Below are 24,500 nucleotides of genomic sequence, written 5' to 3' on the forward strand. Positions count from 1 at the left end.
CAAGAAGTGTGCCTGGGCTTCATTGGCTGAGGAATTGATTACTGTGCATGGATTTCCTTTCTGACCTCAATCACATAGGACTGGTATTTCTCTGAAGGCAAGAAACAAGGTACCCTTTATTGTATATCCTCCCCTAATGCTAGTATCACCCTATGCATTAACAGATAACCAATAACGTCTTATAAACAAACTGAATATTGAAAGATACAATAAGAATACTTTGATTTTGAATGGCCCTCTTTACTTTGCCTACTGCATTTGTAGAAACTTTCAGAATCCTCCCTTTCTCAGACCAGCTGCCTTCTGAAGATGTCAGTTATTCCTCATAAACATGTGTCCCTCCATTAAAGGGCATTTATACTGAACTCATGCAGATCATTTTAACGCATCAAAGAGTGAATTTAAATGTGGCTGTTACCCCAGGTATTGAATAAAATGGATTCTTCCTTTCAAAAGACACTGATATATGAGGCTACTTGCAGAAGGTTGGGCCACAGCCAGACCACTGAGGCTCCACTTGTCCTTAGCCTATAATTCTCTCCTTACGCTAGACTTTCTGAAAGATTTAAAACTCTCCTTATCCATTTCTCTTCCATTAAGTGATAGAACACCTGATTCCCACCCACATTCATCTACATAAGATCATTAAGTCAGTGTTAGTGCCCAAAGTAAAACAGGAAGAGAGACGCTGGATGCGAAAGGGAATCTTAGAAATTAAATGTGTAACCTTGAAATTAAAGGCGCAGTAAATATGAGCCTCGAGTAAATTGCTTATGATGCAATAAAATAGAATTATGGATGTGGCAATAAAGGGAGGCCATATAATATTGTGTATTTAAGAAGCAGCTATCAGCAAAGGAATAGATCAAATTGCCATCTTGTTTTCTGTTGACAGCTTCTGGGATGGCTGTTCATCTACACAAATGCAAAACAGGAGCCAGCACCAGAATTTCCTATTTCCAGATTGTCATTTAATAGATGGCCCTTGTTTCCTGAGTGACCTCACAGTTTGTCATGGTGGACATACATCAGGTAGTTGGGGGTTTGTACACTTTATTAGCACACATAGAGCAAAATCCTGATCTGATCCTGCACTATTAACATAAAGTAGGAAAATAAAATGAATGAAAATACCAGTAAATCCTGTAACATAGTTAAGTGAATTATTTGCAGAATAACATCAGATACGTAAAAAAAAGCTATTGAAGGGATTGAATAAAGTAATATGTTAGAAAAAAGAAATGGCATAATTAAAATCAGCTAATAATAGCAAATATCAGGAAAGCACATTTGACAATTATAAATATAGTTTACTATGAAGAAAAAGTTCTAATCTCCAAAGCATATTGATGTGACTACATAGTTAGTAATTTATTATATATGTTCACTATATTTTTATAGTTGCTACAATTGAAGATTTTGGAATATTTCACCAAAGAAAAATGATAAAGAGCAGAGAAACATTCTCCTTACACTAATCTGGCCAGTACACATTTTACAAATAAATGTATATACATATTATATATATATATATATAAATATGTGTATATATATATATATATATCTTAAAATGTACTGTGCCACAAAATTGAGTTATGTTGAATCAATTCAAAGTGAAAAAATTAGAAATAAATCTATCTCGATACTGCATCAGTACTCTGTAGCAGCTATAGGAAATTATTTCAGGGCTACTGAAATGGATTACTCAATAAAATGCTTGTCAAAAACATGGGAATCTGTACTTAGATCGCCAGGACCCATGTAAACTTGGTCAGATGTGACAGAATACATCTGTAGTCCCAGTACTAAGGAGGCAGATAAGTGGAGCCCTAGAACATACCTACTAACCAACCTAGCTGAACTGCTGAGGTTCAGGCTCTGTAAGGAACCTGTCTAAAAAACAAAACAAAACAAAACTCAATGTAGAGAGTAATTAAAGAAGACACTGATGTTAACTACTGACCTCCACACTCAAGCACACAGATGTGCATGCTCAAGTACATGTACAGATAGTACATACAAAACACACACACACACACACACACACACACACACACACTCACCTTTACCTTGATCAAATGAAGTTAAAGTAATGGATTCTCTAACAATCCTAGACACCAGAAATCCAAATTCAGGTCATCCTGCCTCCTCCTCACATTATCCAAGTGATTCAGCTCCTGCATATTCCAGTCTCTAGGAACTCCTCAGAATGTCTATTTACACTTTCTATTAAGTGATTTTTCTCCAGAACAATTGCTTTATACAACACTCCCATTGTAATGACACCCTAACTTCCACATTCAGAAACAACTTTTTTAAATTAGATACTCTGTATTTACATTTGAGATGTTATCCCTTTACCCTGCCCTGCTCTATTCCCTCCTTTCCCTCCAATTGTCTTCACAAAGGTGCACTCTCTCATGATCCTCCTCTCCACCCCATTGCCTTGACATTCCCTACATTGGGAAAACCTGCCCCCGCTGGAACAAAAGCCTCTTCTCACATTGATTCCAGACACTGCGATCTTCAGCTACTGATGGGAAACAACTTCTATAACATCTGTAAGAGCATGGTAAAATCCCTGGCTGACATTTTCTCTTAAACAACTAAGAGGCATCACAGAATACTCAATCACTCTAAGCCAAGCTCCCTTTTCTGCTCCTTAGCAATATCAATGGCTACTAAAACTCAATATCATTTTCCTTCTAGCCTCTTATGCTTTGTCTGAGACCGGTACCAGCCCTGGTTTTTAACACCATCAATAACAACAATCTGAACTTAATCACCATCATCTCTCACCTAAATTACTGAAATAGCCTCTTGTAGAACAGGTACAACTTTCCTGTGCTGGCATCTTGCCCATTCCTTCAGTCTCATTAACACAAAATCTGTCCTGAGTCCCTTACAATATGAAACATCACTTAACCACTCTGTTCAAAGCCTACTGCTGGCTTTTCATCCCTCTTAGAATAAAGCCATAATCTTATCACCGTTTACTAAGCTCTCTCTAATCCACTTCAATCCACCTCTCTCACTTGCTTAAGCTCTTTCACCAAAGTCTGGCTCACCCAATTTCAACCACTGAAGTCTTTAAAAAATGACCCAATATAGCTCCTATCTTTTATCACTTTGTTCCTTCTGAATAGAACACTCTTCTCCCAACCTCTTCTGTCCGTGTCTGAGTTCTTTCAGATTATTACTCAGGTAAACATGGGGTGAAGACATGCCTGTCATCTTAGTAGACATCTCAATGGCCCCTTCACACCTCTGATTTCTTTTCTAGAAGAAAAGCTCCTAAAGTCACATATACATATTCTCATTCTCTCCCCTCCCTTCATCCTTCCCAGCCTGCCCTTTCCTTACTCTTCAGAATCTCACTTTTAAGCCTGGGCTGGCCTGAAACTCCCTTTGTCAACAGGCTGATCTTAAACTCATACGCAACAGTCTGCCTCTGCCTTCCAAGTTTTTGGAAGGCATGAGTGTACGACCATACCTGGGTGTTACACGTCATCTTTTTTGTACATGGGATATTCCCAGGGTCTCATACAGCACTGGTTTTTACCAGAAAAAGTATTTTATAAATAAATGACCAGAAGAAATACTGACTTACTGGATTAATTATTAAATTCTTTGAAAGATTCATGGATCATAATATATACAAACAGCTGAAGTTTGTGTGTGTGTGTGTGCATGTATATATTCATATAATGCATAATGCAAATCTACTGCATCTCCCTAATAGCTATTGGGATATATATTTATTATAAGTCAAGCCTCATCAAAACAATTATCTTTTTATGGGATGAGGACTTTGTTCCCACATGATATTCATGTTGTTTTGTCATTAAATGAGGTAAGAATTCCCTGTTTCTTGATGTTTTTCAAGAGATAAAGTGAGCCATTGTTACAATTCCTACCCATAATCTAGTCAGATCCCATCTGGAGGGAGCCAGGATGGTGAGAGTGGTAATAATAATGTCGTGTTTTTTAAGGTCCCTGACCTGCTCTGTAGTCTGTTCCTCCTTATCTACATTATCCTTTTCGTGTTCCGTAGAAGCTGACTGAGAGGCAGGCTACAAATATTAGATATCCTTGGAAGCCAAAGTGAAAAGAAAGAAACCAGTGGGCTCTTGAGGAAGGCTGGGAATCTTCACAAAGTTTGCTCAGCCCTCTCATTATGATTCTATGAGAATGGGATATGAACTAAGAAAAGTTTGAAAAGTAGTTGTTAGAGTTCAAATGTTGTATGTGCTTTAAAAGATCAGGTTGCTAAAGGTATGGTTTCTAGAATGGCACAGTTTATGGTCTTGAAGACTTTGATGAGGTAGAACCTTGTGGGAAATCCTTAGGTCACTGAAATAATATCCTCAAAGGAGATCTTCCACGTTCCCTCTTTGCTTTCTGGTAACAAACCAAGCAGTGTGCACTCCAAGCACTCTTACCAAAATTTATACCTTATCATATACCAAAGCCAAGGAGCCAGTAAATCATTGGCAAGAATCTCCCAAATGCTGAGCCAAAATATACCTTTTCATTTTATAAGTAAACTACCTCAGGTATTTTATTATAGTGAAAGAAAGTTGACAAGCGTGCCTTTGATGCTGTGCGTTCAGAAGGCTAGTGAAAAAGAACATTTATTCTCAGCCTTCTCCGAGTGCCACACATTGCTTACAGTGGCCATGTTATTAATCAAATAGTACTAAGATTTGTCGTGGAGGACAAATCTTTTAGGTACACGTGAAATTACTCGGTGCAAATGAAAAGCATTCTGTTGAACACCCATCCCCCATCCCTCATCACTTCTTGTAGACAACTTTGTCCATGTGCTTCCCACAAGTGGTGGTCATGGAAAAGTACAGCAGCAGCAGCAGCAGCAGCAGCAGCAGACTGTGATTGTAGATTCTCCTAAACTGATTGACAGTAACTTTCTCTTTGCTTATCTTAACATTACAGTTGCAAGAAGAAAGTGTTATTTAGATAAAGGTGATTGACACTAAACCACTAAATTTGTTTTCAAATTAAAGCCATTAGGGTTAGAAGACAAGATGAACATACTAGCTTCCTAAGTCTACAAAAACAAACACACAAACAGATAGTATAAGTAGATTACATGGTTCAAATAATAGAAATAAAAATGCATTTTCATCCTGTCTGAGAGGCTGGAAGTACGGGGTCAAAGAATGGCAGGCTTGTCTTCCCCTTGCCTACAGATTGCCACCTCAGCTCTGTCTGTCCTCATGTAAATGTCTTCTGCATGATTGTATGCAGGTATATTCTGTGAGTTGGTGAATTTCACTTTCCTTTTGTTTTAAAGACTTATTTATTTCCATTTTTTGCATATAAAAATTTTGTCTGCATGCATATTGATCCATAAACCATGGTTAAAAAGCACCATTAGAGGCCAGAACAAAGTGTCATATCCTGGGAACTGGAGCTACAGATGATAGTTAGCACAATGTGGGTGCTGAGAATGAGACCCAGATACTCTGAAAGACTAAAAAGTGCTCTCTACTGCCGAGCCGTCTTTCCAACCTCATCACTTTATCTCTCTTATAATAACAGACTGGATCAGGGAACATCCATGATGCCTCACCATAACCTCACTTACCTTGTAAAATTCAGTCAATTTTTAGGTATTATGGCTTCAGTACATGAGCTTAAGGTGGAAACACTTCAGGCCATAAAAATAACATACACACAAGAAAGGAGACTTTAGTTCAAATTAGCTCAAAACCACAGACTTAGTGCTTATTTGTTTCATATGCTTTGTTTGGTGCCTGTGTCTGAAATTGAACCTGGAGATTTCCAATTAACTAGACCTAACTAGACATGTTGGCCAGTGAGCTCCTAACATCCCCTTGTAGATGGGATGTCATCCTGCTCTGAAGTTTTATGTAGGGGCTGAGAATCTGGCTCACTCAGTATGTAAACTGACTTGCCATCCAACTATGAAGACCCAAATATAAAATTCTGCTTATCCCAGCTTGTAACCCTATGTTTGGTTAGTTTTGCCAAAATCCTGAGCTATGACCCTGTGCAGCAAGCAGTTGAGGGAAGGGAGGAGAAGGAGTATGGGGGGGGGCGGTATTACTGGCACCCTTTGGCCTTGCTCATCTTTCTGACTGTGATCAGGCAGAGGGGTTCATACCATTTGCATCTATGCTCAAAGCACTGGTGTGTGACCTGCAGCACTCAGCCTGACCCATGTCACTTAATGACAAAAGCTGTTTCACCTACACTTCTCATGCTTAGCTTCTTCATAAGATATAAGTGATAAAAGCAGGCATGGCCACCCACACCTCTGAGGTTCTGCCTTCCTTGGCTTCATCTGCCATGCTCAACAGTTATAGCTGGAAGGGGGAGCTTGTTCATCTTGAGTTCTCAAATTCTTCCCTCTTTCTACAACATTACCTGAGCAATTTGAATAGATAAATGATAGATAGATATATAGATGCATACATACATATATACATACATACAGATACACAGAAGGTAGATAGATAGATAGATAGATAGATAGATAGATAGATAGATAGATAGATAGATGATAGATAGATAGATAGGTAGATAGATAGATAGATAGATAGATAGATAGATAGATAGAGAGAGATAGATAGATAGATAGATAGATAGATAGATAGATAGATGAGTGTCTTTTCCACACTCATCAGGCTTTAAAGTAGCTTCTAAACTTCATCATTTCTAGCTTTGTCCACAGCTGATAAGCTCAGGACTATAACTTATGGTCACCTCAGTTAAATGAAAAAGATCAAAATTCATAGAGGTGCTTTGATCTCAGTCGAAAGAGGGACACCAAAGGAATAATGGGCTACAAGAGTTGAGGGGAAACAGAATATTACTGAGGGGGGAGTCTTCCTTCTGAATCGGGCCTCTAGATGGCTGAGACCACAAGTTAGCCTCACAAAGACACTCCCAGAAGAACTCAAATATCTCATTAAAAAGGCCTATCCACAAATCTCCAAAAGTAAAACAAAGGAAAAACAAACAGAGAAGACAGGAAGAAGGAAGATGGGAAAGTGGGGATAGAGGAGAAAAGAGATGGCAGAGGGGACAGTAAGCCTAGTAGAAGGTCGGCAAAGAAAGAAGCAAAGAGGGTGGAGCAGAGGGAAAGGAGAGGGGGATAGAGAGAGAGAAAAATGAATTATTCAGGTGTCCCCAGGTGTTTCTCTGCCTTTTCAATTAAGCATTTCACATCTTAAATCTGAAGCTCTGGGAAGGAGGAGACTTTCATTCTCTGCACCCACCTTCTGAGGTAGCAGCCTTGCTTCTGTTAACAACAACAATGTCCTGTTTAGGCAGATACTGTTTTCTCAGGGCTTCTTCAGCAGATATCTGACAGCAGCTCTCCTTAGAAGAAAAGGAGAATGAGATGAAGTACTGAGCACAAACAATTGCTAATGACTACCATGGGAACTTTAATAACAAGGACCCTCTTTGTGGCTCACCTTGACCACTGCAATAAGCTCACTTTACATCAATCTGCCAGTGCTTCTTGCCTGACCTCCTTACCTGTCAGGCCAGCATTGACTCACTGCACCCAGATAAAGTGAAAGTCTACCCCCAACTGCCCATTTGTAATTGTCACAAGGAAAATACAAGCATTTTCTTGATACAACTTTTGGAATAAATGGCTCTCTTGGGTCCTTGGATGAAGGTTAACCTGGCATCGTTGTTTGTTCTTAACTATGATTTTATAGAGAACTATAGTAGTAATTTATACATGAATAGTTCAAGCTATTGATCTATAAATTCCAGAAATTATTTGAAAGACGTCGTTAGGTTCCTAGAGGTATTCTTGTCTCTTATAAGTAGACACGGTAGTTAATTAAGAAAGACAATGCAACAGAAAGCTATATATGTGCTTTAAAAAAAAACTAATATTTCAAAGTAAGGCCAGTATAACTATGTATAGTTTAAATCTGTACATTGGAGTTCTCCATCTGAGGAAGAGCAAACAGAAACCATTCACATGATGACTATGAGGAGTTTTATTGCAGGTGTGTGTGTGTGTGTGTGTGTGTGTGTGTGTGTGTGTGTGTGCATGCACGCTCACACTTCTGTGTTTGCTTGAGTCAAAAGAGAATTTACAGCATTCACAAATCAAACCACCACAAACAAGTTTGGAAATACCTAATTCTGAACCTTAGCAAGGAACAATGAGAGTAGATAAATTACAGCCCACTAGCATTCAGCATGCCACGGCTTGAGTTAAGGTCTATTTTCAGAGGAAGCAAAGAGTCGGGTAAATCAAGGACTAAGTTAGAAAGAGGTCATTTTATACTGCTTCAATGGAATGGTCTGTATCTATTGAGATCATCTCAGGGACTATGCTTGAAGAATAGTAAGAACATACAACTAACCATATCTACATGTCCATCCAGCACCAATATTTCACAGAAAAACTGAGCTGGAGTCTCCGATGATACCTGCCACAGTACAATATTATTGTCTGTAGTGAGATAAGTACTCGTGGTTAAGATAACAGAACCTAGGACACAAAAGAACACATTTACCCAGAGTTAGAATCCAAGTTTACTTTGAGGTATATTCAAGTGATTTTTCAAACAGAGAGTATTACCTTTAAATCTGCCCATTTGCTCTGGAACATATAGGATATGTAGAATAGGACCTCAGAATTCTGAGCTCTAAAGCCTAGAAAAGATGTTTCATTGAGAAAAATATCTTAGTGGGATTATTTTGCTTCATCCCCTGCCCAAGCCTGCAGTCAGAAGATCAGCTTTTTAAAGGAGATTTATATTGTCTTTAATCACACATATGTGTATGAGTGGAATGTATACATGAGTGTGTATGTGGGGATGCATATGAGTGTGGGGTTTAGAGTGCACTTGAGTGTAGGGGTAGGGTGTGCTCGTGAGTGTGGGAGGATATGCACATGAGCATGTGGGTAGATGTGCACATAAGCATGTGAGTGGGGGTGCACATGAGTGTAGGAGCGCACTTCAGTGCAGGATCCAAACAATAGATCATGTGCTCTGGATATTGGCTTTCAGTCCATTATGAAGAGTCTGATGTGAACTCTAGCAACTGAGCTTGGTCTCCAGAAGAGCCATACACCTGTCCATCACACACCTGTGCATCATACACCTGTCCATCATACACCTGTGCATTATACACCTGTGCATTATACACCTGTGCATTATACACCTGTGCATCATACACCTGTGCATCATACACCTGTGCATCATATACCTGTGCATCATACACCTGTGCATCATACACCTGTCCATCATACACCTGTGCATCATACACCTGTGCATTATACACCTGTGCATCATACACCTGTGCATCATACACCTGTGCATCATACACCTGTCCATCATATACCTGTGCATCATACACCTGTGCATCATACACCTGTGCATCATATACCTGTGTACCATACACCTGTGCACCAAACACCTGTGCATCATACACCTGTGTACCATACACCTGTGCATCATACACCTGTGCATCATACACCTGTCCATCATACACCTGTGCATTATACACCTGTGCGTCATACACCTGTGCATTATACACCTGTGCATCATACACCTGTGCATCATATACCTGTGCATCATATACCTGTGTACCAGACACCTGTGCACCAAACACCTGTGCATCATACACCTGTGTACCATACACCTGTGCATCATACACCTGTGCATCATACACCTGTCCATCATACACCTGTGCATTATACACCTGTGCATCATACACCTGTGCATCATACACCTGTGCATCATACACCTGTGCATCATACACCTGTCCATCATATACCTGTGCATCATACACCTGTGCATCATACACTTGTGCATCATATACCTGTGTACCATACACCTGTGCACCAAACACCTGTGCATCATACACCTGTGTACCATACACCTGTGCATCATACACCTGTGCATCATACACCTGTCCATCATATACCTGTGCATCACACACCTGTGCATCATACACCTGTGCATCATACACCTGTGCACCATACACCTGTGCACCAAACACCTGTGCATCATAGACCTGTGCACCATAAACCTGTGCACCATACACCTGAGCATTATACACCTGTGCATCATACACCTGTCCACCACTGCTAAGCTATTACCTCAGCCCCTAAAACTTTGTTTTCAACAGAAAATTTGTGATTCCAAGGCAGGAGTGCCTATCAGAATAGAGTTTAAGTTATGTATAGTTTAAACACAGCACAATTCTTGTGAAAGTCAAAGAAATGGCTTTCTATTGCACTATCAGCTATGCTTCTGTGGTATACAAAATTTTCGATCTGTTTATACAATCTGAGAGGCATTATACATTCAGTATTCCATCTAAAACTTCATGCACCCATATATAGAAATAACTATTTATTTGCAGGTACCATATCCTAATAACATTTAGCTTGGCTTCTATATCTACCCTGGACATCCCAGCATTTATGATTTGGGTGTTTTGTTTGCATTTAAAGTCTTCTTTTAAAACAGTGCTGTGGCAACCTGTCTAATCTTTCTCATGCATCTCTTTTGCTTCTGCAGGAGGGATTTTTGAAACGGTGGAAAATGAACCTGTTAATGTTGAAGAATTAGCTTTCAAGTTTGCAGTCACCAGCATTAACCGAAACAGAACCTTGATGCCCAATACCACACTAACTTATGATATCCAGAGAATTAATCTTTTTGATAGTTTTGAAGCCTCCCGAAGAGGTAACTGTTTTCCTACTTTACATGCTTCTTTGGGTAATAAGTCTGCTGCATGGGTCACCTTTGCTCTTGTTCACCCTTTTTCAACGTGAGTTTCTTAGTGCAAATGGGTTGTTGGAATTCCTGGTCCCCAACATAACTGATCAATACAATATGAACTCATCTGATGGACCCTGCCTAGCCCTGTTTGTGTGTGTGTGTGTGTGTGTGTCTGTGTGTCTGTGTGTGTGTGTGTGTGCACGCACACACGCGCGCACCTTTCTGCTTAGCTTATCCTTCAATGTCCTCTACTTTATGATTAACTGGTTCAGCTGTGCATAGAAAATATCAGGCCTGATTTGCTTTTCCTTCCTGAAGCTAAGATAACACCATGGAATTGTAGAGTGTAGTCAAATAAAACGTCTAAGGTCACATCCAGGAAGCATGGGGAAGTAACCAGGACATACACGAGTTAAACCCAGGATCAAAAAAGGCTTAAACAAAATGCTGGGCTTATCTAACATCTACTCATTTTCTGGATGTTGTTTTTTTCCCACTTTTCTGCAAAATCATAAAAATACAAAGATTAAATCTGTGAAAACAAATCACAATGTGATTTTTTTCTTCAGTATAGAAGACAAGTACTTAAAAAGTAATGTAATTTATACGTAGTCTGCAAACTTTATTATGTGGACTTGTTCTTATGGAAGAGTAGGGCTGGTTTAGATATCCCCCCAGGAACCTCTAGAATAAGGTTCTAAATGATTTCATATACCTGAAGCATCACCTCTAACAAAGGGATTGCCTATACACACCGTAACGATTTAAAAATTGCAAGGGTTGCTGCTCATCTTGTGTCTGTCAAGAATTCTGTTCCTTCCAAATCACCCTTTTCCTTTCAAAGACACAAAAATCATACATGACCAATGCCATGTTTCTAGTGATTTCCAAGTAACTACATGATAAGGGTTAAGAGAAATCATCTAGTTAGATCAAAGAATATATGTTTGCCTGATACATTTGCCTGCAGGCATTACAGTGTTATGTATAAATTTTTTTTAAATCTTCCTTCGTCAAGTAGATAAAAATTAATAAAATAATAATGCTTTCACATATAAAATAATTTTAGTATAATAACCTCATTTTTCTTAAGATAGAAGAAGGCTGGGCATGGTAGTATATGCATAAAAACCTAGCACTAAAGAGATGGAGATAAATATTAGGCCAGCCTTGACCACTCAGGCTCAAAAAAAAAAAAAAAAAAAAAGCGATGGCCTTAGAGAGTCCTTATAGGTTAGAGGTGCCTATGAATACAGAATAAAATTGTATAATTATATTTGTTTAACATTATTATAGCTTATCAGGCATTCTTATATATGTACTGTCTGAATTAGATCTGCATCACTCCCTCTGGCTTTATATCTTATATTGTTGAACAACACTGCAGAAAGCTAAGCAAATGGCATTTAACCTGGATACTTCAACCCTGCCCCCCACACACATTCACACATAATGAAGGCTTCCTCCTGATTTGAAAACCCAACCATACTTGTATATTAAACACTCTAACAAACAGAATCCTAATGAATTGATTTTCTGTCAAGAAATATTAGCATCTTAGGTCCATCCATGCTCACTTTTTCTGGCTAACGAATACTCATGCGAAAGAAAGCTTGGGAAGACAGTGACAACTCACAGATTCAGCACACTGCAGAAAGTCCTTTATCTCTATAGCTAGTCTAGACAATCGGCACCAATCCACAGAAGGTCAGAAGTTCTCCTTAAAAATAACTGTCAACTTCAGCTGTCCCATTAGATGGCCTGCAACATGGCTGTCAAATTTTACTCTACATTCTCTCTAAATTATTTCCAAGAAATCTACAGGAACATATGGTGTTCGCATAATTATAAATCCCTAGCATAAATTCTTTTATATAAACCCATTTATTTAATTTAGGTGTTCAATTATTTTCACTTGACAACCCTCAAATTCTTTTTAAAATGTTACAATTTAAATTTGAAAGATGTGTGTAAACCTATATTTAACACCCACTTACATATGATTCATAGACACTGTTCTTCATGATAGCAGAGCATAGATGGGTCTTTCTATGGGAATTTGGTTAATATGTATCAAATAATTTTAAAATATCAAGACATTTTTGGTAGTAGACGGTGAACTCTATCACCTAGAATCTACATCAAAGAAGTAATTTAAGATACATAGAAAAATAGCAATATTAAAATATTACTTATCACAGTAAAAAAAATTGAGAGAAGCTTAAATACTTAAATGTATAAGAATGGGGTTAGGTAAATGACACCATTCCTGCCCAGTGATCTTATTTCCCAACAGCAAACATATGCTCTTGAGTTTGCAATTCTGTAGGGAGAAAGTTGTACTTTGCATTCAATAAAGGCAGCACCGTATTACACTATGCTTGAACAGCAAACCTAGTCTTCTACAACATCAGTAAGCATTAGTCCAAGTTAATGGGTCTTCCTTACATGGTAAATATTCTAATTTCTCAGAATAAATACTTTTGTTCTTATAACAGCAGAAATGTTAGGGATAAGATTTTTAAATGTGTAATTTAATTATGATTGTCTGATAATTGAAGGAGAAAGAGGTCTGACCTTGACCTGGAGTCCTCAAGTTCTGGTTCAACTCTGTTACTGTCCAGTGGCCATAATTAGGGCCATTGTGTATAAAATGAGTGGGTTAGACCATGTGTCTTCTAAATATCCTGTTAGGTCATGCCATTCCATTGTTACTAATTAGGTATCCTTTCTGCTCATATGCACTCTGCAAATATTTCCATAATCAGAAAGTCCTACCTGAGTAACTCACTTTTATTTGCTGGAAGATGGTCTTATGATTTATTGTTGATTGGCTGTACATTTACATGTATCAGTATTTTACTATCTGAAGAGTATTAGAAGCTGAAAAAAAAGAGAGCAAAGATGGTGATTTGGGGTGGAAATTATAGGGAGTTTTCTAATAGCTAGGTAGAAAAATTATGGAAGAAAAATAACAGCAGAAACTCCTTCAGAAAGAAAGAAAATTTAAGCTTCAGAAAGATGGGAGTCAAAGAATTTTATAGTCACCTTCTCTGTCCATACTAATCTGTCCATTGTCACCTTGCCATATGACAGAACTGAATTCATAGGACATTTATTTGAAAAATGGTTTGTTAGTTAGCTCATGGGATCAAGTAAAGAATTTAGCCTTCATCTGGTTGAAGGTAATGAACTGAGATGAGCAACTCATTTTTATTTGCAGGGAGTTGGCCTTAGAATTTATTGCTGGTTAGCTGTACATTTACACTCACCAGGATTTTATTCTCTAAAGATTATTAGAAACTGGAAAGAAATGATACCAACCAACAGATGGGAATTGTAGAGGGTTCTATGACAGTTAAGTAGAGAGAATGTGTAAGGAAGACATAAATTCATAGAACTCTCTCCTTCTCGCCCTTTCCCTGCCTTCCCTCCCTCATAATCCCTTCCCTTGTCTTTGGACACTATCCAGCATGCGACCAGCTGGCTCTTGGGGTGGCCGCCCTCTTTGGCCCTTCCCACAGCTCCTCCGTCAGTGCTGTACAGTCTATTTGCAATGCTCTGGAAGTTCCACACATTCAGACTCGCTGGAAACACCCTTCCGTGGACAACAGAGACTTATTTTACATCAACCTCTACCCGGATTATGCGGCTATCAGCAGGGCAGTGCTGGATCTGGTCCTCTATTACAACTGGAAAACAGTGACCGTGGTGTATGAAGACAGCACAGGTATGGGACACACACACACACACACACACACACACACACACACACACACACACACGTATATACCTGGGCTTGCTTACTCTACCCACCATAACATTGATCAGGTGGCACATACAGAAACTCTCTCTCTCATAAGTGAACTGAGAATTCTAAAGAAACTTGGGAATGACTTATATATCTAATTCACCAAATCTAGTTGTATCTTTAAAAGATACATCATCTTACTGATATACACTGTGATCTAATTACAGTGTAATGGTAGAATTTCATTAGTGCAACTCTACTGAGAGTGTGATCACAATTATAGTGGCCTATTCAAGTGTCTAACAAAAGTAGTTATTCCATCTACAAAAAGTTACCACAATCAGGCAACAATCAGACATCTAGTTAGACACTATACCATGAAAATGATTCATTCCCTGAAGAAGAGATCATGAGTCCCAGGGATGAGCCCAGAACAAATTTTGAGAACAGAATGTTGACCAGAGGCAGTACTCTGGCTATAGCTCATCCCATTGCTACCTTACAGTACAGTCATTGACTGTTTTAAAACAAAGCAACAGGTTTTAGTTGTTCTATCCACTTGTTATAGAATGCAGACTGGAAGATGGCAGCTCAGCACCTAATCATCAATAGGTACCACCTCTGACTTCACCTATTTGAAGTTAGCTTTGCTGACACTCCCCCTATCATCTTCTGCTTACATTGTAAGATTTATCTGCGCTCAGGTTCTCTTGTGAGTATGTATGTGATGTATGTGATGTGATGTGTGTGTATGTGTGTGTGTATATGTGTGTGTGTGTCTGTGTGTGCGATTGTAGGTGTTCCTGTATGTTCGTGCTGGCTGACATCTGTCTTCTTCAACTATTCTCCTCTTTTTCCCTAAGCCAGGGTCTCTCACTGAACCTGGAGCTCTTTGATTCAGCAGAGCTGCTTAGTCAGTGAGCTCCAGGGATCCACCTAACTGCATCTCTACCCCTCTAGCTGAGATTTCACATGTACACTACAGTGGCTTTTTTTTAATCTGGGTCCTAGAAATCCAAGCAATTTGTCCATGCTTGCTCAGCAGACCATCTAAGGTATCTTCCAAGCCCCATCTTACCATCTCCCTGCTTTTGTTTAACTGGAGCCAATGACTCCCCTGCATCCACATATTAAAGTCTCACATTTAGTTCACTGATGCGTTTCCTCTACTGTCCATATTCCCCGAGTTCTTTACTAAGTGTCTTTCAGAGCCTGGCCCCTCCTTCTGATGAGTGTGCTATGTCAAAACATTAACAAACACAGTTGTGTCTTTCCACCATGTCAGAATTTATTGAGTGACAGTTTACAACATGAAGGCGGCATTTTCATCAGCAGCTATTTGCCAGAGAATCCTACCTCCTTCTTGATATTTATGGCTGAGGCAAACATAGGTTTTATGTTGTTCTCAATTATGAATTGTACATCATATAGTCAATCAGTCTCCGTTTGAATATATGTAATTTATAGCATGGCTGTAATGGCTTTTTTTAAAAAGCATGGGATGTCAAAGAGGACTGAGAGGACAATGTAGAGAGCCTGGTGGAATGTTTCCAGAGAAGGTCTCTCAGGGCAAATCAGTTTGAAACAAACAACAACAAAAACAAAAACACAGCATGATTCTGCAAAATCCAGTAACTTAGGGCCGGACAAAGACTGATCTCAGCACTCAGATGGTAAAATCATTGTTCATGACCACACCTAAAGGTTTCCTCTCTCAAGCTCCCTGGGGGCACCAAAGGAAGAGAAGAGGTTTGGAAATTGAGGCATTACTTAGTGATGTGTTTTCATGTCTATGGTATGAGGCATTCCTAAGTACTGAATTTCTAGCTTTGCTTAGAATGTGCTTCCTGTTATAGAGCTGGCACATAAAAAGGACTTCAATCATTTTATGTATGAGGACAAATACTATTGACCATCTGATTTTTCCCCCGAGAATGTAGAATAGCGTCTTTCTTCACCTATCTGGTTCATAATAAGACTAATGGAATTGGCAGTGAAAATTAGCAAAGGGAGGCCCTTCTAAACATTCTGGTGCTCCCTCACTTGTCACTGCCTTTTCCAGCACGCATTAGCTCATGCTGTTCCCTAGAAAGTGACTGCCATGTTTCCTTTGTTCAGCATTAAACTCTGGCTCCACTTATACTGTCAGGAAAAGGTGACTATTATGATCAGAAGTGCCCATTTATGTATTTTTCTATACCTCATCTCATTTTAAAAACAAATGGAAGCCCTTGATGATTAGGCACATAACTTACAAATATGATATGCTAAGCAGTTCCTACTGGGAAGGGTTGTACTTTTAGTTTCACCTGCTTGATGTACAGGGTGATGTCCTGCTACGAGATAAACTCCACAAAGTATATTTAAAGAGCCTTCAGGTGGAACATTAGAGCGAGGCAAAAGTGCAGTTAGATGGCTCCACATTGCTGTGTTTAGTAAGTAGTATCGAGAACTAATAAAATCAAGACAGCTATTGCTTTAGAGAGCTCGTCTTGGTATGATCACTCAAGCTTTCTACATCTCCAGCCAAGCAATATTATCTAAAAGGAAAATAACTTACAGAAATATCTGTGCTTAAGAAAAGGTTCAAACAATGATATGGGCATTGTGGATTTTAAGGTATATGCAGGCAAAATTTAAATATACAAAAATGGATATCCTAACTTCCTTTAAGCATCTGGGGATCCATTCAGATTAGCGGCCCCTTTGCACAGCAAAAACATCACCACATCATTTTATGTGAGTGTTGATCATAAAGTAAAATGACCTTTTTATCCTTGGTAGGTTCATCTGAGCTCTAATGCTCAATAAATACTTGTTGAAATGAACATCCCAAATGACTCTGTCTGTTACCCATTAAGTTAGAGATGATTCATGTTAAAATGATTTTGCCTCCAACATTAAAAATGTAAATGAATAATCAATTGAACCATTAAATTGGAAACTAGAGAGTAAACGGATCAACTGAGATCGATAAAAGCAGATATTCGGCAACTCTGAGTGGGTTTAATGCTGCCTGACTCAGGGTTCTCCAGTGTTATAATTATCAAGCCATAAAAGGGAGAAAAAAAGCAAACCTGAAGGGAAAAAAAGGACTTAGGTGTGCTCAGCACCCACCTCTACAACAGAATTAAGTACCCATTAAAGAGCACTTTACTGGGATTTGTTTAGTGGGAGTTTGTTAAATAGCCTGAAGCCAGCACAGATGTCGTGGGACAAAATGCCCCATTACTCCCATCGAAGTCAATAGGAGCAGCATGCAATTCTCTAAGGATGAAATTCAATTGACTCAGTACTTGCAGGCATGGTTCCTCCAGAAGAGCATACAAGGGCTCTAGAGTGCTTGTAGAAAGTGAAGTTTTGACATGCTCCATCTCTTCCCTTCCTCATACCCAGGGGCTCACATTTGTCTCCAAGTCTCACATGCCATGGCGATTTGAGATATCCTGAGAACTTGCTGCTCATAGGGCCTCTGTCTGGTTCATTAGACCCCCGTGGAAGCCTGGCTTCTTTCCCTTAGCACACAGCAGAAAGCTGAGAAGCTTGAGTACCAAATGCAGCATGAAGTATACTCAGCACTTTCTGCTTTCTCAAGACCTAGTTCAGCCAAATGTAGTCTCTGCCAGTAATGTAAAACACGGGGCCAGCAAACTTTACATAAACAGTAAACCCACAGCACGGTATTGTGGCCACACATTATTGGACACAACTACTTTGCTAAGTGTTTATATAGATTATGTAGATAAGTGGACATGGTATTTGACAATAAAAGTATTTATATAGGTATATGTGTTTATCTAGACTTGACCCTGGGCCTCTAGTTTACTCTATATCGAATATAAAGATGCACAAGAAAGTAATGGGAGAAAAAACGAGGGGGAAGAAATGGGGGAGGACTAAATACATGTAAAGGCTTAGCCACACCTATAAAGCTGAATAGTTTCTCTTCTGCAATTTTCTGTTTGTCAAACCCACCATCATCAATTTCCCCCTCACCCTCCGCATCTTCCCAGGTGTCACTTTTATTTTGCTCGACATATTTTCTTCAGTGTAGAACAAAAGTGACTGACACCTTTCTTTACCCAGCATAAAAGTCATGACTAACAACCATAACATATAAACATAATTATAACAGAAAGAAATTAGCAAGACAAGGGAATAGTGGATTTACCTAACCATATCTTCACATGATTCCAAGGTCCTCTAGGAGAAACGCTAAAAGACACAGGGAATCCTGGGCTTTATTTTATGTATGCATACATAAATGAATGCATGTATGTATTCATGAATATATTATATATCCATGCACATATATAAGAAGGTATGTATGTATGTACATACAAATGTATGCATGCACACAAGTATGTCTATAAGGAGGTATGTATGTATAAATACATGTATTCATGCATGTATGTACATATGTACATAAGAAGGTATATATGTATGTATGCATGCATGCATGTATGTGTGTTTCAGTGGCACTGCACATATCAGGCAACTATCCTACCACTAAGCTATTGCCCTTGTCCTTGAAAGTCTATTTTTATACTTAATTTGAATGAAGAATGGACACCCGTGCAGAAATATGAAAGGCCAAAATGGCTGATAAAACGGTAGAAATCAGAACGGCCAACTTCAGGACAGGCTTTCTGAGTTGAATGAGCTGCATCAGAAATAATAAGGCTTACAATAAACTCGGAAGCTACATCAGCTATGCTACCTCAAACACCACTAGCTTTCCTTAGTTGTGGCCATTGGCAATTACAGGGTCTTCTGTTGCAATCTCAATTGCTAATATTATCTCTTAGATCATATTCCCCTTCACATAAATACTATAGAATGTCACCGAGAGGGTTTAAAGGCTGCAGGGTTTGAAGGGGCCTTGCTGAAGGCACAGGCACAGTGGTAATAGAGATGCCAAGAGGACCAGTACTGTGATCAGATGTTACAGAACTAAGCCACACAGCCTTAAACATGCACAGGGCATGGCCCGGGCAAATGGAGACTCCAGGGAGCTTTTGCAAGCAAAGGCTTGTGGTAAACTGAAGCCCTGGGCAGAGAATTGAGGGTTCATTATCTGTTGATACTGTTTCATATGCATCATATGGTCTTATGAGAGAGTGGTGAGTATCACTGCTCTGACGAATTAAATGTCACTTCTTTCATATGAGTCAATAAAGTGCCTCTACATCCCATTGGTTGCTAAGGGCCCAGCTCTGACCTTTTTTTATAAAGAATTTTAAAGCACCAAAGCATCCATGTGTTCCTGATTTAATATTAACTCAATAAAGCCTTAAATGGTGATGTTGCCTGTGCAGAAACACCTTAACTTAAGATTATTCTGTCCCCTGGCTCATGTTGGATTATTGGTGGCTTATACATACAAGTAGAGCACAGAGGCATTCCATACCAACATTTACACTCAATATTGTTGCAAACTGCTGACTTGTAACAATGGCATCATTTGTGGCATCGCACAGACTGAAAATTACTGTTTTGTGTGTCGTGGAAAGCATAGATCTGAACACAGTCTTTTCCTCCACCTAGTTCTTCTTGGGTCCCCTGTGTTGTGTTCCTTTTGCTTGGCATAAGTACAAAAACTTTCCGGTCTGAGTCTTCAAGGGACAAAAGAAAGAATGAGTGTTTCAGGGATGCCATGGTGAAGAATCCCACTGTCTACACTGACTTGGTAGAAGGGACAGAGGGAGAAAGGAAGGGAGGAAAGGAGGGAGAGAGAGAGAGAGAGACAGAGAGAGAGAGAGAGAGAGAGAGAGAGAGAGAGAGAGAGAGAGAGAGAGATAGAGAGTTGGAGGACAAGATGATGGTAGAAATGTAGAAAATTCTTGCTCCTAAAACCTTTCAACCTCTTCCCATTCAAGGTACTTGGGACTAAATGATGTAACACTCGTGATGTCATGGATTTGAGCCCCAACACTGTTAATGGGCACTAATGACTTAACCTGATCTGCTTTCTTTAAACCAATGACATTCTAAGAATGGTTTCTTTACAAGGAAATGTAAACTTGGCAGCCAGAAAGGGTGGGATTTCAGTGTTCCATTACCTTTGGTTAGGCAAACACTTATAGCTTCAAACAAGCAAACACTAATCCATATTTCATTGGGAAAAACCACATTTATGCCTAGGCTTTGTGACTCACTCAAGACAATGATGCTAGAGTTTGTCCAGTCATTTCTCTCAATTCTGTTCAAACTTCCCTTCAGTAAAACGAGCTTGATACTCATATCCAGACAGAACCAGTAATGTTCCTGAGATACTGGAGAAACCAAGCATGCACCTGTAAGAATCCAGGCGTAACAACATGGTGCTTTTAACCCCAGCACAGTATGGAGGGAGTAGAGATGTGAGCATAGCTTGGCTGTTCTGGCCACAAGTCTCAGTGTAGCTTCAGTGAGAGATGTGTCCCAAGACAGTAAGGTGGGAAGTGATAAAGCAGGATACCTGACATCTTCCTCTACTTATCATATGTATACAGCTGCACACACATGCATATATTAAGCAGATACAAATAGACTATACATACACATACACAATCTACCTACACACAAGATAAATATAACCTTCCAAATATTAAGGAACTTTAATAAATGGATAAAGCTCCTTAAATCCTTATTTTAGACTTTATTAAGCACAATATTTAGTCCCTACCCCAAACATAGACAGCAACAGTAGAGGGGTGCTTTCACGTAAGCTTTCTCCTAGCTTCTGGCTTACTTTGTCCTTAGCTCTTCTTTCTACTGCCCAGTTGTCCTGGTTCATACTTAATTGTACATATGTGGTCAATAAGAATGTTCAAATACAAGTTATGTGAATGAGGTTTCAGTGTCTGAAAAAAATGAGTCTTTGGAAGAAGAGGGCGACCTTTGGTATCTACATATTTGCAGAGTGGGGCCAATGAATGAAGCTTTAACTGAACCCTTATGAAGGATTAAGGGGAGCAGCTTTCGAATGAGTCATAGCACAAGTTTCTAACCAACCAATGGGACTCCTAAAAGAGCATTTCCTGATGTTTTAAGACCTTCTTTCTTGGCCTCAGACATAGAAGGCCTCTTTCATGTCATAGAAAAGCTTAACCATGCATTCTTCAGTACCATGTATAAGACAAGATTTAGTTTCCAATGCTAAATAAACTAATATCTGCAGGACTCAAAGTCATATTGCACCATACCCTCTTGACTTCATCCTATGAAAGAATTTTTTTTATATTTAATAATGCTGTTCCATTCTGTCTGGATATACACTGAGTATTTAATATGTTTTGGAGATTGTTTTAGGCACTTGTGATTCACCAGTAAACCAAAATAAAATAAAAAACACTGACTTCTTATATTTATTTTCTATTGGACCTAAAGAGCAACAAATTTATTTGCCCTCAACAAAGTGATGTGTTCTTTTTTTAAAACATAATACACAACATGGAAGAGAAAAGGGCAGCATAATAGGAATAAATATGGAAGCTGGAGTGCAGTTTTCAGTGTTTGGAACTATGTTATCTTACAATAGTGAGGGTTGAACAAAATGTTGAAGCTGGTGAGGTGAGATATATGGTAGGGAAAGCATGTCTTATACATTATAGAACTAGGGAAGAGGTCAGTGTGATCGGAACTGAGTTAAATTAGATTGCTGGTAGACAAGGTCAGGGGAGAGGAACTGATGAATCTTATGGCCAGGTACTAGAGATGTCTGGAAGATTTTGTGCTTTATGAAAATGGAAAGTCACTGGAGAATGTATTGAAGATGATCGAATCAACAACATATTAACAGAGGTTGTTGCATTGATAAAGCACTTTTTGTAGGTAGCAATGGTCATGACAACTGTAGGAGCCTACAGAAACCAAGCCAGGAAATGGACTGTTAGCACTGGAGTAAGAGAGCTTCAGGTACTGGGAACACATTAGAGGCTGAACAGCCTAACACCCTGAGTGTCTGAATGTGGTGCCCAATTGCATGTTTCTCCTGTATGCCCCCTTCTCTTGCTCCCATTTCCATTGTAGTGTAGGGTGTGTTTGAATGATGGATCAAAGAGTGAGAAGTCTTTGAGAAAGTCGTGTAAGCAGCATCACGGATATCCCCAACTTGTCATTTTCTCTTGCTCTGACAGCTTTTTAAAGCTGTCTTATGTGCACATCAGTATTTATGTGCCAGCATGACACTGACTTTGAAGTATAAGACTCTGAGAAACTCAAGGCACTTGAAGTTGCAGACATTTGCCTCAGTGGACTAATGCAACAGGAACAGGGTGAATTCCCGTAGCTCTCCTAAAGTCGCAAAGTTTGGCTGGCATTTCAGCCGAGTCATATGTCAAGGAAAACATATTGCATTCCTTTGACATGAGGCAAATGCCATATGGTATGCTTATTTTTAAATTTTTAAGACAGGAAATCTATGATCTGTCTTAGGAACTATTAATGCTGTGGTAAAGGGAAGACATGCTATGATTTCTCATATATATAACTCTGTGGGTTTAAAAAAATTCTAGAATGATAATAATATCTTGAGTCAGTGGAGGTCAGGAGATGGGAAGGTAAGTAAAAGTGTATTCAGCTTTAACATGAGCCAAAGGACTGAGTTGCCATCGTCTGAGCTGGGAAGGGTTGAGTGCAGCTAACATGTAGGAAGACAGATGGACGTTGTCTGATGCTGTGGCTAAATTATCTGACCAGAAGCCACTTATTGATGGAAAAGGGAAAGAAATTATTTAGCTTACAGTTTCAGATTACAGTCCATAACAATTCATTATTTCTTCGAGAACAAGGTAGGAAGTCAAACAGCTGATTACATTCATATTAGAGAGAGAGAGAGAGAGAGAGAGAGAGAGAGAGAGAGAGAGAGAGAGAGCAATGAATGTGTGTTGCATGTCTCCTTCACTCTTGTTCACTCTTGTGCACTTTGGTACCCAGCCCAGGGAATGATACATCCATACTCAGCCTGGGTCTTCCCATTTCTAGTAACAATCAAGACAATACCCGAAGACATGCCACAGTCCGTCCTTTTCTAGATTATTCCACAACCGAGATTCTCTATCCAGGCAGTTTTAGGTTGTGGCTTGTTGACACTGGAAACTGACCATCATCACAGATATCAAGTACTTGGTCATGGATGTGCTAAATTTGAATTGTAGACTCATACACATTGATCAGAATTGTTAATAGGAGGGTCTGGATTTAAGGAAAGTAGTGTGGGATTTATATGCAAATATGAATGCAAAGCACTGAATCCTTAAGGCAATGAGTCTCTCACAACCCAGCCCTGGGCAGGGCACAGGGCTCCTGAGAGGTGTTTTGTTGTTGTTTTTTCCCTTTTTAGGGTCTGGTTTCATCATTTTTCTGAATTCATTAAATCCACATGAGATGCCCAGCAGCCTGCAGTACTCACTCGCCATTTCATAACATCAAGTCTTAAAGGTTACGTCCGATCACCGGGGTTGTTTGAATGAGAGTGGCCTCCATTGACCCATTTACTTTGCTTAGTCCTCGGTTGATGAACTGTTGGGAAACATTAGGATGTTTGACTTTGTTAGAGAAGTTATATTCCTGCTGAGTTACTGTTGGAGGAGGAATGTCACTGGGAGTGGGCTTTGAGATTTCAAAATCCCATGCTAGACCCCCGCCCCTATACTCTCCTCCCCCCCCTCTCTCTCTCCCTCTCTCTCTCTCTCTCTGTATTTCTGTGTGTGTATGTTTGTCTCTGTATTTTTCTCTGTATATGTGTGTCTCACTCTGTCAGTCTCTATCTGTCTCTCTGTCTCTATTTCTGCCTCTGTGTGTATATGTGTATGAGTGTGTGTGCACGTGTATATATATGTGTGTGAGTTTGTGTCTGTATATGTGAATGTGTGTGAGTGTGTGTGTGTGTGACTCTGTGTGTGTGTGTGTGTGTGTGTACTATTGTGTATAGGTCAATAGTTCTAGGGACTGGGGATTAGGTAGTCAGGCTTGCAAAGCAAGCATTATTTCTTGCTGAGCCATTCACCTAC

At 39.3% G+C, this 24,500-nt stretch overlaps 1 protein-coding gene across 12 annotated transcripts in view; it reads left to right on the plus strand.

The window, feature by feature from the left end:
• The window catches only part of GRIK1 (glutamate ionotropic receptor kainate type subunit 1), a gene marked incomplete at both ends in the record, with an annotated part of 363,486 nt that overhangs the window by 214,894 nt on the left and 124,092 nt on the right, over window positions 1-24,500 (plus strand). For 7 of the 12 annotated variants that reach the window (XM_080918952.1, XM_080918957.1, XM_080918956.1 and 4 more), the window contains 2 exons: window positions 10,551-10,718; window positions 14,227-14,484. The exons of 3 other annotated variants lie outside the window; for them this stretch is intronic. In XM_080918952.1, the coding sequence (XP_080775078.1) occupies window positions 10,551-10,718; window positions 14,227-14,484 (426 nt within the window). The remainder of the gene's footprint in view (window positions 1-10,550; window positions 10,719-14,226; window positions 14,485-24,500) is intronic. 2 more of the 12 variants (XM_080918963.1, XM_080918961.1) reach the window with 1 other exon arrangement.

The sequence above is a fragment of the Micromys minutus genome (genome assembly GCF_963924665.1).
Source record: "Micromys minutus genome assembly, chromosome: 7".
Lineage (NCBI taxonomy): Eukaryota > Metazoa > Chordata > Mammalia > Rodentia > Muridae > Micromys > Micromys minutus.